Genomic DNA, 16,301 nt, shown 5'->3' on the forward strand with positions numbered 1-16,301 from the left:
TGGCTTTGCACTTTTATTTCGACAACCGAATAGTTACATTTACCGTTTTTTTCCTTCTAAATTAGGTGCGGTAACTTGACGAAAACCGGGGACCACGGGTCGCATTCCGATGATGTAGCGCAAACGTTTGGTGCGTTCAGGGCCCGTTTGCAGAAGAATATATTCCAATCACACCTTCCAAAATCGCCACCATTAAATAAATATATCATGAAATGAATTAATGTAATAATATAGGTTAACAATTGGACGAAATTAAACATTAACCATCCATATTTAATATTATATTTATTATGTGTGATTGTATATTTTATGCACCATTGCACCAAGACAAATTCCTCGTATGTGTAAAAGCCTACCTGGCAATAAACCTAATTCTGATTCTGACTGTGATATTTGTGAAATTGTTTTACTCATTTTTAATCAGAAAATTACATTTCATTATTCTTAAATAGACTAATTTGTTCAACATTTAATCATAGTGACTTAAATCCTGTTACAACTTCAGCATCTAATCATATTTAATAATAATGTTAATATGTTATAAGTTTATTTTACAATACATCAATTAAATTGTATATTTTACTTGATTGGTTCATATGACTATTGATATCATAATGTTTTGTTTACATTCATTAATTCATTAACTTATTCTCCTGGTCTTTTCAGCAAACACTGAACAACAATCACATATCCAATTCACTGTCAAACAGCAGTTTCAGTCTGGTTGTGCAAGTCACATGTAAAACACAACTATTTAAAATCCAAACTGAGAAACATTTGTGTACACAAACAATGTAGACATGTACTCAACATAATGGTTTACAGAGAAACAATAATGTGAGTTTGAATGAATAATTGAAAACAGTAAAAGGTTAAATAGGCTCCACCCAGAAGTACTATAAGGTTTCTGGTTTTTTATTTTTTATATTTATATTTCAGTTCCATTAATATAATGTAGCTCAGCCCCAGCCTTTTTAATTTGTTTATATATATACTTTCTTTCTGTTTTTATTCAGTTTTTGTCTTATTTATTAATTACCAATTCACTTTATGAAAGTGATATTTCAGATGCAGTTTGTAATGCCTAACAATCATTTGTTGTTTTTATGTCTACCTTATGTTGGAGCATTGAGTGTGATTGTACAGCGTCTGTGATAATCAGTACAATTATTTGAACAATAATAATTACAGTAATTTAAGTCAAATAGCCTTCAGAAAAAAAAAAAAAAGAAGAGTTCATGGTCAGTTGTATTACAGTTTTAGGTATATAAGTTTCGTGTAAAACGCAACTTCCTGGAATGCATCTTTACACCGGCGTTGTCTAAATGCGCCGGAAGTAGCCCTGTTAGCTGCAGCGCTCTCTATGTTCAGTCCCCCCCCCCCCCAGCGGCCGCTCTGAGCGCCACAAAGACCCTGCTGCGGACGGACACAGCGGATTTGAAAGCACCTAACAGTAGCTCATTTGATGCTGTTCGTTAGCATTTAGCTCCACTGAGGTTAGATCTTAAGTAACAGGGAGATAACGTCAGATCAGTCCGCGCTGCTAGCAGCGTTAGCTTGCTGGCCATCCCTCTGTCTGGCGTCACTTCCTACTTTTGAATCTCGCGGCCAGAAAGTAACAAAATAGAGATGGAGTTTCAAGGTAACTGGAGTTTTCTAAGTCTTTATCTGGTTTTATTCACTTGTTATAATGTTAATTTGTTATTTAAATGTTTGTCAGTCATCTGTGTGCTCTGAGTACCCGCTAGCTCAACGTTAGCTCTTCAGCCGCTGACAGTGCTGCTTATTTCCCTGTTTTTGTAAAAGGTAAAATATATATATATATATATATATATTAATTTCCTTTACACATGTGCATCACAATGTAAAGATCAGTGGATGTGGATCTACAAAACCACAGAACATTAAGTAACATGTACCTGGAACTGAACAATAATATCAGGGTAACTTTCTCTTACAGTTAATAACAATTAAAACAACTTGTCAAGATCTAGAAATTATTTTAAATGTACATACATTTTCACATCTGTGCAGTAATCCTGACCACCTGAACTGACTCACTGCAGCATACAAGCTAAGGTGGGAGCTATTAGGAAAGGTTCAGTTATTCTACTTAACCTATCCTTAGAAATGTATAAAATGTATACATAAAAATACATGTAAGTTGTGGCAGTGCATGAGCAATAGAGTTCCACCAAACCAAACTATTTTGTACTGAAGCTGCTGACTGACATATTAGTGCACACTGTTCAGTAAATAGTGAGTAAACCTACTTCATATAGAATGCTGCTTCAGACACTTTTGCACACTGAAGAATACAGTAACAATGGACAACAATGGACAACTTGTCAAGATCGAGAAATTATTTTAAATGTACATACATGTTCGCATCAGTGCATCTGTGAAAATGCATAGAAAAGTGTCTGAAGCAGCATTTTACATGAAGTAGGCTTACTCACTGTTTAGTTTGCTAAGTTTAGTCTCCTTTTGACGCTCAGCTGGAAAAAACAGAGTGGTGCGCGACCTGGCCTAAAAAATCTTGGCGCGCCAGCGAGATCTACGTCATTTTGACGTCACATTGTCGTGCTACAGGTCGGGAACAGCGAGTATATATTTGTTTTTTTGTTGTTTTATAGTACTTTTTTGTTGTTGTTTTTTTAAATGCTTTATTGGAACTTGCATCAAGAACAAGTTACAGTGACAAACTCATGGTATATAACAGTTGTTGTATTCAAAATCTTGTTCATACCTCCTTATGAAATTCTGTTTAACATTTACAACAAGTACAAATACATCATATAGAGAGAGACATTTTAGAATTAAATAAAAGCTGAGAAAATAAAATAAAATAAGTAAAACAAAAGAAGAGTACGAGTATCCATTTGTCTCGTAAATCCCCCGCCCGAGTTGCTCTGACACGAGAACGTGACGAAATTGCCTGGCTTGTACCACTTATAGCGTTCCATTTGTCTTTGGGCATTATGAGTCTGAAAGAACATGGACGCCACCAGTGCAGCAGCTGTCTTGTTATTGTTTGTGGATCATCTAAACAAGCTCAATGTGAAATAATAATGTTTTTCTACAGAAACACTAACATTTCAAGTAATTCCGTTATTGCAAGTCTTACATTTCAATAATATTTTGCCATTTCGCCTATTTCAATTTCAACAAGCACTGTCGCGTTTGTCTCGAGCCACCAGGGGCCACCAGGGGCAGTGGCAGGCTAGTGCAGCGCCCATATTGAGATGTATTTTCTTTGTATTTGTACTGCGTTGGTCGTTTTAATGTCGATTTTAAATGCTCTTACACACTTGCTTACATTGCTGCTTTAGTCCGGTCACCAATTTATGCATTGCACGGTGTTGCTGTGCGTGCAATACAATGTAAAGTTTTGTTTCTGAGCTGGTTTGCTAAATAGGCTAATGTAGCTAACAATAACACTAGCCTGCCACTGCCCCCCCTAGTGGCTCGAGACAAACCCCACAGCACTTGTTGAAATAGAAATAGGCGAAAATGACAAAATATTATTGAAATGTAAGACTTGCAATAACAGAATTACTTGAAATGTTAGTGTTTCTGTAGAAAAACATTATTATTTCACATTGAGCTTGTTTAGATGATCCACAAGCAATAACAAGACAGCTGCTGCACTGGTGGCGTTCATGTTCTTTCCGACTCGTAATGCCCAAAGACAAACTGGAATGCTATAAGTGGTACAAGCCAGGCAATTATGTCACGTTCTCGCGTCAGAGCAACTCGGGCGGGGGATTTACGAGACAAATGAATAGCACCATAAACAAGTGTGTAAGAGCATTTAAAATCGACATTAAAACGACCAACGTAGTACAAATATAAAGAAAATACATCTCAATATGGGCACAGCCATCTGTTTTTTGCGAGTCATACGTTCACCCTCGTTTAGCTCGGTGTACTCTGAGGAGCCCCGAGTGGGACGGCTGAAATTACGACCAAAAGGGGGTGTGTCTCGGTGAAATGTCGCGAGATATAGCTGCGAGATTTACACTTTCCAACTCGGCCGGGGGATTTACAGGACAAATGGATAGCACCACCAGAGAATGTCTAATAAGGAGAGAACTTCCACTCTCGGTAAACTTCCGGGTTCTGAACTGTTGCAGTTCCCCTCTGGCTCCATGTGAGGGCGCTCACAGGATGAGTGCAGAATGAATGGAGCTCTATGGAGCTATACCCTCAAAATCCACTTTTCTCAGGATATCATTGTTTGTCGAGTAATTTGAATGTTGCATTCGAAAGGGGACGCAAAGAAATTACACATTGCTGGGTGTTAGATTTTTTAGAGTCACTTATTTGTTTTAAAAAGTCTTTTAAAATGTCAATGACATCATACACATCGTACGGCCAGAGATACTGCTTTACGGCAAGCCTTGAGTCACTTTGTGCTTCCGTGCTCTGCACTTCCTTTTCTCTCGAGGCATCGACAACACAGACATAACGATAGGCAGATAAAAGTACCAGCAACCCAAAAAAAGTTGCTGTGTTAAAAAAAAATACGCCTTAACATTCTGGTCCCACTTCGGATGCCACGATGCCATCAAGCGGGATCTCTGGTCGTAATCAGTCCTTCACTGACCAATCAGCGTTCATTAGCAGAATGCTAGCGCGTTATGGGCAACAACAACTCGTCCTGTAAGAAATCGAAAGGACATAAGAACTCGTTCATTCAACTTTCGACCTATAACCGATGTTGAACTTTAAAAACTACAATCAAATCTGAGATTTCTCAACGACAATCAGGTGAAAGAGACAAATGTAGCTGTCTAGCTCCATCTGCTCCCATTCATTCTGCACTCATGGGCTATCGCCCCCAGTGGAACTCTGGTGGAACTGCAACCAACTGCAATAGAAATGGTCCACCATTGCCTACTTTGGTGTTTTTGCTTTAAGTATCTTGAAATGATTCATATCCCTAAAATCTGTACAACCTAAATGAACAGGTTATATGACTCAATAAATCATAATAATTTAAATGGACTCACTGACAGAAATTGGACCAGTTTTTTCCATCAGATTTGAATAAATAAAAACAAAAAACAAAAGACACACACCAGAAGTTATTTGAACAATATATTGTTTTTAGTCATTTTTGTTTTTATGTTTTAGTTGCTCCTCTCCTTTGCTCTTCCCCACCCGTACCAGCTGATGTGCATCGCGCATTGTCACCATGTTTTGTACATAAAGTAGTGACATCACCAAAGAGCACAATGTGATGATGTTAACGACTGATGCCTTGGCTTTCCCCTGTAACAAGAATGAATTCTCTAGCTATTATAGTTTATTTTAACTTGATTTAAACTTGACAGTGCAAAAAAACATCCACCCACAACAAGCAGATACAGCATGACACACTACTTTTTTGGGGGGGAATTATGAAATTGAGTTGACTTGGAAAACAAATAAGTCTATGCAGGAGCTGTTTTGATTTGCTACAGTTTCCAGTTCATCAAACAAAACAAACAAAGAACCGACAGAAAGAGCAGACCAGTCAGTCCTGATGGCGACAGACTTTAACCTGTCTCTGTCTCCCAGTGGGAACTGAACCGATGACCCTGGGCTCTCCCACCTCTCCCAAGCCGGCCTCTGGAGCTCAGTTTCTGCCTGGCTTCCTGATGGGCGACCTGCCAGCTCCAGCTACCCCCCAGCCACGTCCCTTCAGCCTATCTACGCCCGTCATGGATAGCACAGGTACGCACTGAGATCAGCTGGCAGTTTTTTTTGTTTTTGTTTTTTTCTGTACATTTATTTATTTATTTGTTCTGTGCTGCACTTTAGTAGGAGGGGGAGGTGGAGGAGGCTCCGCCCCGCAGCCTGTTGTCCCCACCCCCAAGGATAAGAGTGGAGCCCCACCTGTTCGCAGTATCCATGATGACCTGGTTACTGTGGCGACGCCCCTCAACACGCACAGGCAGGTTAGTACATGAGTTCTGTACTACAGAGCAGGATTTGGGGTTAGCGAGATGCCTTTAGTTTAACTCACTTCACTTCTTATGGGGCATCGCCATGGTAACTTCCTGTGTGCTAGACACCTAACCTGCTCCAGCGTAGGTTATGTTCAAGATAAGATCAACGCTCTGTCCAATAAATTCTGAAATTACTTCATAGGGCTGCACAACTATGGCCAAAGTGATAATCACGATTATTTTGATCAATAATGAGATTATTTCATGATTACAGAGCACCCCACCCATCCCCCTCCCACGGTCTGTGAACAGCAACAGTGAAAGTAACTTTGGTTAGCTGGCTGAGAGGTTGGAGGTGTGCAGCATCTAACAGCTCACTGTGGCTGCTTCTTGTTTCATCACTGTCTGACTCATATACAACTGATCCACTGGCCAAAATGGCCCTTAACTAACTGACAAACACTTTACACTTCCTGTGACTAGCTTACCTAGCTTAAGTCAGCTCGTGTTTTACCAGTTGAATGATTTTGATGTGAAGCTGCTGCAATATGAAAATGTTGGGTTTCCATTAGCAGTAACTTCCGGGAATTAATTCAATTCAATTCAATTCAATTTTATTTGTATAGCGCCAATTCATAACAGAAGTTATCTCAGGACACTTTTCAAATAGAGCAGGTCTAGACCGAACTCTTTAAAACATTAATTACAGAGACCCAACAGTACCACCATGAGCAAGACCTTGGCGACAAGGGCAAGGAAAAACTGCCTGTTAAAAGGCAGAAACCTAGGACAGATCCTCCGGCTCTAGGTGGGTGGTCGTCTGTCTCGACCAGTTGGGGTGAGAGAGAGAGAGAGGCAGAGAGGCTACAGCTGCAGGATGTGTGTGCAGCGACGGGAAGGAGCCCCAAAAGTGAAACCAGGACATCTGGATCACCCGTGGTGGCTGGCATTTTAAACCTCAATATTGTAGACCATGGCATTTGTTTAATTATGTGAAACCAAAAGTGTGATTGCAATAAATATCTGTTTAATTGTGCAGCTCTATCGTGTTAATAATTATAATTTATCAATAATTTCTTTTGTACCTTGGTATTTTTTTCCCACAAAGGCCATGTATAATAAAAACATCAACTAGAGTCCTTCAGAAAAAAACTTCCATTTCAAAGATTCTGAACCACAACATAAAATCACTGTCAGGTCAAACTGTTTGGTTGTAAAAGTAAGAAACCCAGTATTTAACGGAATTGTACAGTTATTATGATAAAATGTGATCACGGCAAGAAAAGTTGAAACATTTTAAAAATCTTTACCTTTGCCTCTCTTCAGTCTTTTCCAGTCATGCAGTCTCCTCTGTCTGCACGTGGGGCCTCAACTCCAGGAACAGGTACGCATTGTAACTATCACTACTGCTTACCTATTCTACTGCGGATATTCATAGTGATCTGCATTATTACTACATCTCAGTTTGTCAGTGTGTGAATCTGTCGTTTATGTTGTCATATCCTATATAATCCACCCAGATCGAAAATGTTTCATAAAGGGAAGGGACTCTTCCTCCAACATGTGCCACCTATTCAGCTGAATTAACACATCCCAAATAAGCCACTTAAACACTATTATCACTTCAGTGGATGCCAAAAAAAGCCTTTGATAAGGTGAATTAGACATATGTCTTCCTCACACTAGAGAAATGGTTTTGGAGAGTCGCTTATTCAATGAATCAAAACATTCTGCAATTTGCCTTCTGCATCTTGTATCACCGATATTAACACCTCTCCCAACATTTCACACTTTAGCAAGACACAAGGCAAGGATGACCACTCTCTCCATTACTCTTTGCAATCTTCACTGAACCTCTTGCATCATCCATTTGTCAAAAGAATGATATCACAGACATACAAACAAAACACTCCCACCATACAATCAGCATGCAGATCACATACTTTTATATCTGACAAAACCAACAAGATCCCTTATAGAAATCTCAAATCTTAGTAGAATATTCTATAAATTGGTCCAAATCAACTTTTCACTAGTCGCTTTATGGGAAAGGCGGCAATGGAAAAATTACCACAAACAGGCAATACCACGTATCTTGGTATCAACGTTTCCACCAACCTGTCAAGAGTTATTTCTCCTAAACTTCATTCCATTACTAAAGGACGTTGAGATAACTTACCAATTTCTTTAATAGGAAGAGTAGCAGCAGTAAAAAAAGACCATACTACAAAAAATGCAATGAGATTTTAGACAACAGTGTTGTTTCCAAAGGCAGTTTGTGTTTGTCCCTTGCCACGTAATTCTCCTATGCTCAAAGCCAGCTCCATAAAGAAATAATTTTTCCAGTTTGTTGTGGAAGAACGACTGGCCTGCTGAGAGACCTGACCTCAACCCAATCCAACATCTTTGGGATGAACTGGAATGCCAACTGCAAGCTAGATATAGATTAGCTTTTAGGAAAACAAGCCCTTATTTAAGGAACAAGACAATTTTAGAATGTTGTCTCATAACTAAATTGATCACAAGACAAGATGCACTAGGACCTGTCTGATTCAATTCCACAAGTGGCACTGAGGGGTCAGTCACACCCTGTGTTGGCTTTACAGTAATTATTTAGAGCAGCAGTGGGAGATGGCTGTTAGTCAGTGGCCTCCAGAAAGACACAAAGAAGCGTTTTCTGATCAACCATTGACAGAACCTAGAACCAAAGCACTCAAGTTATAAGAAATTCAGGTTCTGGGTTTATAAAGATCCCATGGTGGGAAAATGCACTGTGTGTGATCACCTGATTACAGCTGATACTCTCTGTCAACTGGCCTGTATGAACCTGTCTGTTGCTGTCTCCCTCTGCCTGTCTGCCTTTCTCAAGGTGTGCAACAGGTGTGCCTGTCTCCTGCTCAAGTGGATCCCTTCTATAGCCAGGGAGAGTCTCTGTCATCTGATGATCAGCTGGACCAGACCTGGGTCACTGTGTTTGGGTATTTATACTTCTAAATGTACCACTAACACTGCTGTACTGCTTAATATACGATGAATACATATACTTTGTGTGTGTGTGTGTGTGTGTGTGTGTGTGTGTGTGTGTGTGTGTGTGTGTGGGGTGTGTGTGTGTGTGTGTGTGTGTGTGTGTGTGTGTGTGTGTGTGTGTGTGTGTGTGTGTGTGTGTGTGTGTGTGTGTGTGTGTTAGTTTTCCTCCAGCCTCAGCCTCCTACATCCTGCTGCAGTTTGCTCAGTACGGAAACATCCTCAAACACACGGTGAGATATGCACACACACACAGCGTCCTGTCTGGCTGAGTGTGATTTTAGTTGTTGTTTTTACCACTGACAAGCACAGATCGTTATTCTAAGTGTCTGACGACATTAATGAAATGATTCCTACAGAGATGGACCTTATGTTTAACCAGAAACAGTTCTAATATTGCTATTGCTGGCCACCAGACTCCATAGACAAAAACAGTAATTTTACCTCCCAGACCATTATAACATCATAACTTCATTCAGAGTGGACAAAATAAAACTGACCAAAGCCGTCTCTGTCAGTAAACAGCAGCAGTTACAGTCGCTCTCCTCAGCTGCACACGAGCAGACCGGCTGTGTAAACAAACCACAGAGAGGCTGCGATAGCAACACAGGCAGAGGGAGTGAGACACCATGTGACACTAAATCTTTATATAGAGAATAGTTGTTTGCTGCTGTATTATTGTTTTAAATCATATATATATATAATTGGCAAAGACCTCGGATTTTGCATTTACCACCCTTCAAAGGAGCTGCTTTCACCCAAAAAGGGCTGGGTGCATGACACAAGGGTAAAGTACACAGATGGGCTGCTTTCATGCAGAGTTGAAGTATCTGAATCCATATCCAGGTATAAAATGTCAGATCGGTGCACCCCCAGTTTGTATCAGTCTGTAGAGCTGCTGCTTTATCCACTTGGAGAGCCTTTATGGGCTAGAGAGCCTCTGCTGTATCTGATGCAGAAAGAGGGGAGTAAGCATCCTGATCAGTGAACTTTGTTTTACAGTAGAGCCAAAAGCTGCACAGTGAGTCCAGGTTTTAGAGGTGTATTGGTGTGCAATTAATGCATGTATTGATGATTGTGACAGATGGCGTCTCCTGGTAACTGGATGCATCTTCAGTATCAGTCCAGACTGCAGGCCAGGAAAGCTCTGTCTAAAGATGGAAAAGTGTTTGGTGATGCCATCATGGTGGGAGTCAAACCCTGCATAGACAAGGTCAGTATCAGTTTCTACCCACCTACCTGTCTGTCTGCTTGTCTGTCCACTTCTCACTTCTGCCATCTGATTGGTCATCCACATCAGGAGACGTTGAGCCCTGTTTGAAGCTTAGAATAATAATGAGGTTGTTTCTCTCTCCCTCAGAGTGTGATGGACAGCAGTGTAGCCATCTCTTCTCCCCTCTCCACCTCCTTCTCCTCCTCCGTCCTCCCCTCCACCCCTCGCTCAGCCATCAGACCACTCAGCGCCGCTTACAGGAGCTCTGGCAGTGACTACCAGGTGACCTCAGGATTCACTGTGGGTGAAAATCTTTTCTGTACATGTGGTTGACTTTTGATTGATATATCTGTGTCTGTCTTTAGGTGGTAGCAGACAGACAGACACCCAGGAAGGACGACAGTTTTGTTTCCAAGGCAATGGAGTACATGTTTGGGTGGTGACATTACACAATGCATCATGAGATACCTGCAGCCTCGCTGGAGAAAGGAGAAATTGATGGACAGATGGATGAACTGTTTCACTACTGTGTGTGTGTGTGTGTGTGTGTGTGTGTACACGTGTGTACTAAAGTGGAGGATCTTTCTGTCTTTCTCTCCTTTTATAATCAATATTTTTTTAATGTTTTGTCTCAATAAAGTTTTTCTGTGATTTGAATTCAGTGATGAAGTTTCATTCAGAGGTGATGTTCTATCAGCAGCCACACAGTGGCACTGTTCTCATCCTCAGGTTTAAGTGTCATGGCCAAAAGTTTATGGACACTGACTATTCCAGTTATGTGATTGTTGGACATCTTAGTCCAAATGCATTGCATTAATGTGCTGCTATAACAGCCTCCACTCTTCTGGTTCCAGTCTTTCCACCGGATGTTGAACCTGCTGCAGGGGTTTACTCCCATTCAGCCACAAGAGTATCAGTGAGCTCCAATACAGATGTTGGGTGGAAGCTCCAGCTTACAGTGGGTGTTCCAGTTCATTCCAAAGGTGCTGGGCTTGAGGTCAGGGCTCTGTTGCCCCTTTTACACCGAGGCAGTTTGAGGGCTGGTTTGTAGCTGGTGCCTAATCTCAAACCAGTTCTTTGCATTTTGACAGCCAAAGAACCGCCTCTTGGCCAGACATTTTGCAACAGGGGCTTGGACCAACTTAGCTAGCAAGCTATATGAACATATAGCACATAGATGTTCCAATGTAACATTGAGCTAGCTGGCTAGCTAGCTGTTGCTCAGCTAACATACCCAACACAAGCATAGCTGCTAATTTCTCACATAAATGTTTTCTTTGAAACATTGTTCATAATTTTAATGTTAACTTGAGCGTGTGCTTGCTTGGGTAATGTTAGTTGACCAACAGCTAGCTAGCTAGTTAGCTAGCCAGCTAGCATAACCTTGGTAACATTAGCTAACAGAGACGTATTGACATAAAAACGTGGCTCTATGGTGGCTCTCTAGCCGATGGAAAAGCAAACCGGTTGTTTGAAGGTTCTCCAGGTGAACTAACTGATCAGGAACTAGCACCAGCACAGACCTAGTCCGATTTTTGTGTTGGTGGAAAGGGGGTATGTGTAGGTGTCAAGTTCTTCCACACCAAACTGAGGAAACCATTTCTTTATGGAGCTGGCTTCAGGCATATTGGGTGGGCACTCCCATGTTGAAACAGGAAAGGGACAAACAAAAACTTGGAAACACTATTGTCTGAAGCATGGGTTGCAAACCTTTACTATTCAATAGCTGTTTTGGCCAAAAATTTGTGGAGCCAAAAAATTATTTTAAGTTTAAATTAGCAATTTTTCAAAATTGCTACTCTGCAGTGGGCTATTCACAATTATTTGGTTTAACTTTGCATTTCCATTACAGTAATACCATGTTTTGAAATTGTAGCACTAATCAAGAAAATGTTTTGCATTTTTTCTGGTTATATTTTATTGGGAGATGTTATTACCAAGTTATTACTTTAGGCTTACAGCAATGATGAAAATGTTAAAAACATTTATTAAAAAAGTTATTTATTCATTTCCATATGATTTTTTTTGTCAAAGCCACAGGGAGAAGGGGCTAAATAGCTTCATGTGGCTCCAGAGTCACAGGTTGCAGAGCGCTGTTTTTAATTATTGTATGCTGTAGCAAGATTTCCCTTAATTGAATCAAACGGGCCCAAACCAGGAAAAAATCACTCAGACCAAAAGTACACAGTATACTGGGATATCCGTATACACTCCCCTCCAAAAGTATTGGAACAGTTCTTTTATTTTTGCTGTACACTGAAAACATTTGGGTTTGACATCAAAAGATGTCAAACCCAAAGAGATCAACATTTCAGCTTTTATTTCCAGGTATTTATATCTGGATCTGATACACAACTTAGAAGATAGCATTATTTGTAACGGAACACCAATTTTTTTAGGTGAGCAAAAGTATTGGAACAGATAAACTTAAAATAGATTAAAGTGAATAAGACTTAATATTTTGTTGCAAATCCTATGCTTGCAATAACTGCATCAAGCCTGTGACCCACTGACATCATCAAACTTCTTTTGTGATGCTTTTCCAGGCTTTCACCTCAGCCTGTTTCAGTTGTTGTTTTGGGGGGGTTACTCCTTTTAGTCTCCTCTTTAGCAGGTAAAATGCATGCTCTATAGGGTTTAGGTCTGGAGATTGACTTGTCCAGTCTAAAACCTTCCACTTGTACCTGATGAACTCCTTTGTGGTTTTGGCAGTGTGTTTTGGGTCATTATCTTGCTGCATGATGAAGGACCTCCTAATCAGTTTGGCAGACAAAATGTTTCTGTAGACTTCAGAGTTCATTTTGCTGCTGCCATCATGTGTTACATCATCAATGAAGATTAATGAGCCCGTCCCAGAAGAAGCCATGCAAGCCCAAGCCATGACATTACCTCCACTGTGTTTCACAGATGAGACTGTATGTGTGAGATCATGAGCAGATCCTTTCTTTCTCCAAACTTTAGCCTTTCCATCACTTTGGTAAAGGTTAATCTTTGTCTCACCAGTCCGTAAAACTTTGTCCCAGAATCTTTGAGGCTCGTCTCTGTACTTTTTGGCAAATTCCAGCCTGGCCTTCATATTCTTCTTGCTAATGAGTGGTTTGCATCTTCTGGAGTAGCCTCTGTACTTTTGTTCATAAAAGTCTTCTGTGAACAGTGGATTGAGATACCTTCACTCCTGCCCTCTGGAGGTTCTTGCTGATGTCACTAACAGTTGTTTAAGGGTCTTTTTTTTACCGCTGTCACAATGTTTCTGTCGTTAACTGCTGCTGCTGTTTTCCTTGGTCTACCCATTCGACGTCTGTTACTTAGTACACCAGTGGTTTCTTTCTTCTTCAGGACATTCCAAATGGTTGTACTGGCTATGGCCAATGATTGTGCAGTGGCTCTGGTGGATTTTCCATCTTCTCTCAGCTTCACAATTGCTTGTTTTTCACCCATAGACACCTCTAACTATAAATGCACAGGCAAAACCCAAGTCTGAAACTGAGCATAGACATTCAGCGCTATTTGTTGTTTGAATAATCAATGTAATAGGACACATTTGGGAAACAAAACACACCTGTCAATCACATGTTCCAATACTTTTGCTCACATGAAAAATGGATGGGTTCAAACAAAAGGTGCTATCTTCTAAGTTGTGTATCAGATCCAGATGTAAATACCTGGAAAAACTGAAATGTTGATCTCTTGTCTCATGTTCATCTTTTGATGTCAAGCCCAAATGTTTTCAGTCTACAGCAAAAATAAAAGAATTGTCCTCACTGTTCCAATACTTTTGGAGGGGAGTGTACTTTTGCCTAAAGGAACAGTTAAACATTTTGGGAACTATGCTTTCTTACTGAGAGTTAAATGACAAAATGTAAATGGACCTGTACAGCACCCTTCTAGTCTTCTGACCACTCAAAGCCGGGGATTGAACCAACAACAATCTGATTAGTGGACGACCCACTTTTCCTCTGAGCCACAACCCAGTATATAATGTATACTCCCCTTCTGTCTGTAGAGTCGATATGAAGCTGGAGCCAGCAATGATTAGCTTAGCTTAAATGAGGACTGGTCTGGCACAAAGAGGGCAAAATCAGTTCTAGTAGTGTCCCCAAAAATCTAATTTTGTTAAATAATTTGTGCACTTACTGTTAATGTATTCCCTTTAATAGACAACCCTGATTCATGGCAATGCATACACAAACTTTATTTGACTTTAAGGGGAAAAAAACATCTTATTTTCCACAAAACACAGCAGAAATCCCTCGGGATAAATAAAGCTTCTTGAATCTTGAAATAAACTCTATTGAATTGCTCAATTTTTGTCTAACAGAATTAGACCAGGTTGTGTGCACCATCGTTGATAAATACAAAACCTTCTAAAAAATTGACTGGCTCCAGTCGCAATAAGGGGGGAATTATGTTTTTAAAAACGGGGCCCTGGAATGGGATAGAATCAACTTCATTGTCACATACAGTACAACTTATAGTGAAATCCTCTTTGTACTCTGCATTTAACACATCCTACGTACTAGGAGCAGTGGGCAGCCTACATGTTTTTATGCTGGGAAAAACCAGAGCACTCCCCAACATTTACAACAGTGGTTGCCAACCTGTAAATGCAGATTTTTTTACTCAGTTGGAGTATAGAATGTGTGAAATATTATTTTGTCCAGCAGAGGGGGCCAGATGTCCTGCCAGGCAAACCTCAAGACGTCCATTATGTGGACCACACATTAACAAGTCAACCAATACTTTATGTGTTGGGAATGTTTGGTCCCAAAAACCAAGAGTTCAAGTGTTCCCAAAGACTGGAGAAAAAACAAGTCAACAAACAAAGGTTCACAAAGATATATTCAGTTTAAATAGAGTCGTAATGAACGATACAGGTTTACCCACCTCACACCCATCCTGTTGAGCAACATTCTTTGAGTAGGTAGGTGCACCTTAGAGCTTGTCCTGTCTGTACAGAAACGCACAGTAAGTCCCTGAATGACTAATGGATAATGACTAATCAAGCTGACGCATTGGGGCAGATAGGTGTAAATATACACTCCGATGTCCCTGCCTAACCTACCAAAGAGGACCAGACAAGTGAACATTGACTCTGGTTTTATTAACGGCACGTATAAAAGAACCGAGGAGTGACGTCTTGAAGATAGAGTAAGGGGGGATTTTAGTCCATCATTTCAGAAATCTCTTACCAGTTGACCTTTCTCCTTGTAGCCAGTTACTTCTGGTATACCTTATCCCAGCAACATCCACCCCTCAGCCTTCCGGCACAGCATAAAGCAGGGAGATAAATGACTGGAACAGGCCTCGGAGCCTGCACTGTATGCATATTGGAAGGCACAGTGCTAGAAAAGAAAGGGATGAGATGGGGGTTGTGAGTGGAAAAGACAGGGGGAGGCTTTGGTTGAGTTTATGCTTGACCCTCCTGACCTTACAAAGGACATCTGAAACCATATGATTAGGGGAAGGTCAGCCACCCCGGATGTCGCATGTCCCATTTTGAACTATTTGAGGAAACAGTTAATGTAAATGATTATATATATTCAGTATATAGTGTTTTATCCACATCTTTCTCTGTGTTTATGGCATTGCTCAGTTTCTTCTGTGTCTGTCCTCTTTGCTCCTCGTCTTCCAAGAAATATTCTCATGCCATATTCTTTATGTCTATCTGCACTCTAATTAATTGGACATTCTGTTTGAGTGTTATCTTGCAATTGTTATTTTTGTCAACCCTTTGCATATGGCATATATTACTTCCTGGAGGAAGTTGGCTGCTCTTCTAGGTTTTGAAAAGGTTTATCAAGTTATCTAGATGAGTAAATCACAAACACAGATACACTTCTTGAAACAGTCCTCAAATACACATTAACAGGAGCAGAGAAATATTCATGGGCTGTCCAGAGGGTGGCATGGGAGACTTTAAGGGGTGTCAGTAATATGCTGATTTAATCACAAACAATCACATATATCAATATTTTTTAAATTTGGTAAATAATATGTGTTAATTTCTTATTTTCATTAAGTGTATGCCAAATCCCTTTCCTATGTAGAAATACTGGCTATATATTACAGATATTCCGGTTTCTGTTCTGTGTTTTTAAAGAGGCATTGTCAAACATTACGCTAATGAC

General features: G+C 40.3%; 1 protein-coding gene across 2 annotated transcripts; it reads left to right on the forward strand.

The window, feature by feature from the left end:
* Window positions 1-1,344: 1,344 nt before the first annotated feature.
* Window positions 1,345-10,830, forward strand: nup35 (nucleoporin 35). 2 transcript variants are annotated; one of them, XM_051403385.1, is made up of 9 exons: window positions 1,345-1,642; window positions 5,566-5,721; window positions 5,812-5,945; window positions 7,263-7,320; window positions 8,806-8,914; window positions 9,124-9,193; window positions 10,045-10,173; window positions 10,321-10,455; window positions 10,539-10,830. In XM_051403385.1, exons 1-9 carry the CDS (start codon window positions 1,630-1,632, stop codon window positions 10,614-10,616), a joined length of 882 nt encoding a protein of 293 aa, XP_051259345.1. In that variant the 5' UTR covers window positions 1,345-1,629; the 3' UTR covers window positions 10,617-10,830. The 2 variants fall into 2 exon arrangements, with proteins under 2 accessions (XP_051259345.1, XP_051259343.1); XM_051403383.1 differs by having other exon boundaries at window positions 1,346-1,642; window positions 5,809-5,945.
* The last annotated feature ends 5,471 nt before the right edge of the window (window positions 10,831-16,301 follow it).

Source organism: Dicentrarchus labrax, unplaced genomic scaffold, assembly GCF_905237075.1.
Source record: "Dicentrarchus labrax unplaced genomic scaffold, dlabrax2021, whole genome shotgun sequence".
NCBI lineage: Eukaryota > Metazoa > Chordata > Actinopteri > Moronidae > Dicentrarchus > Dicentrarchus labrax.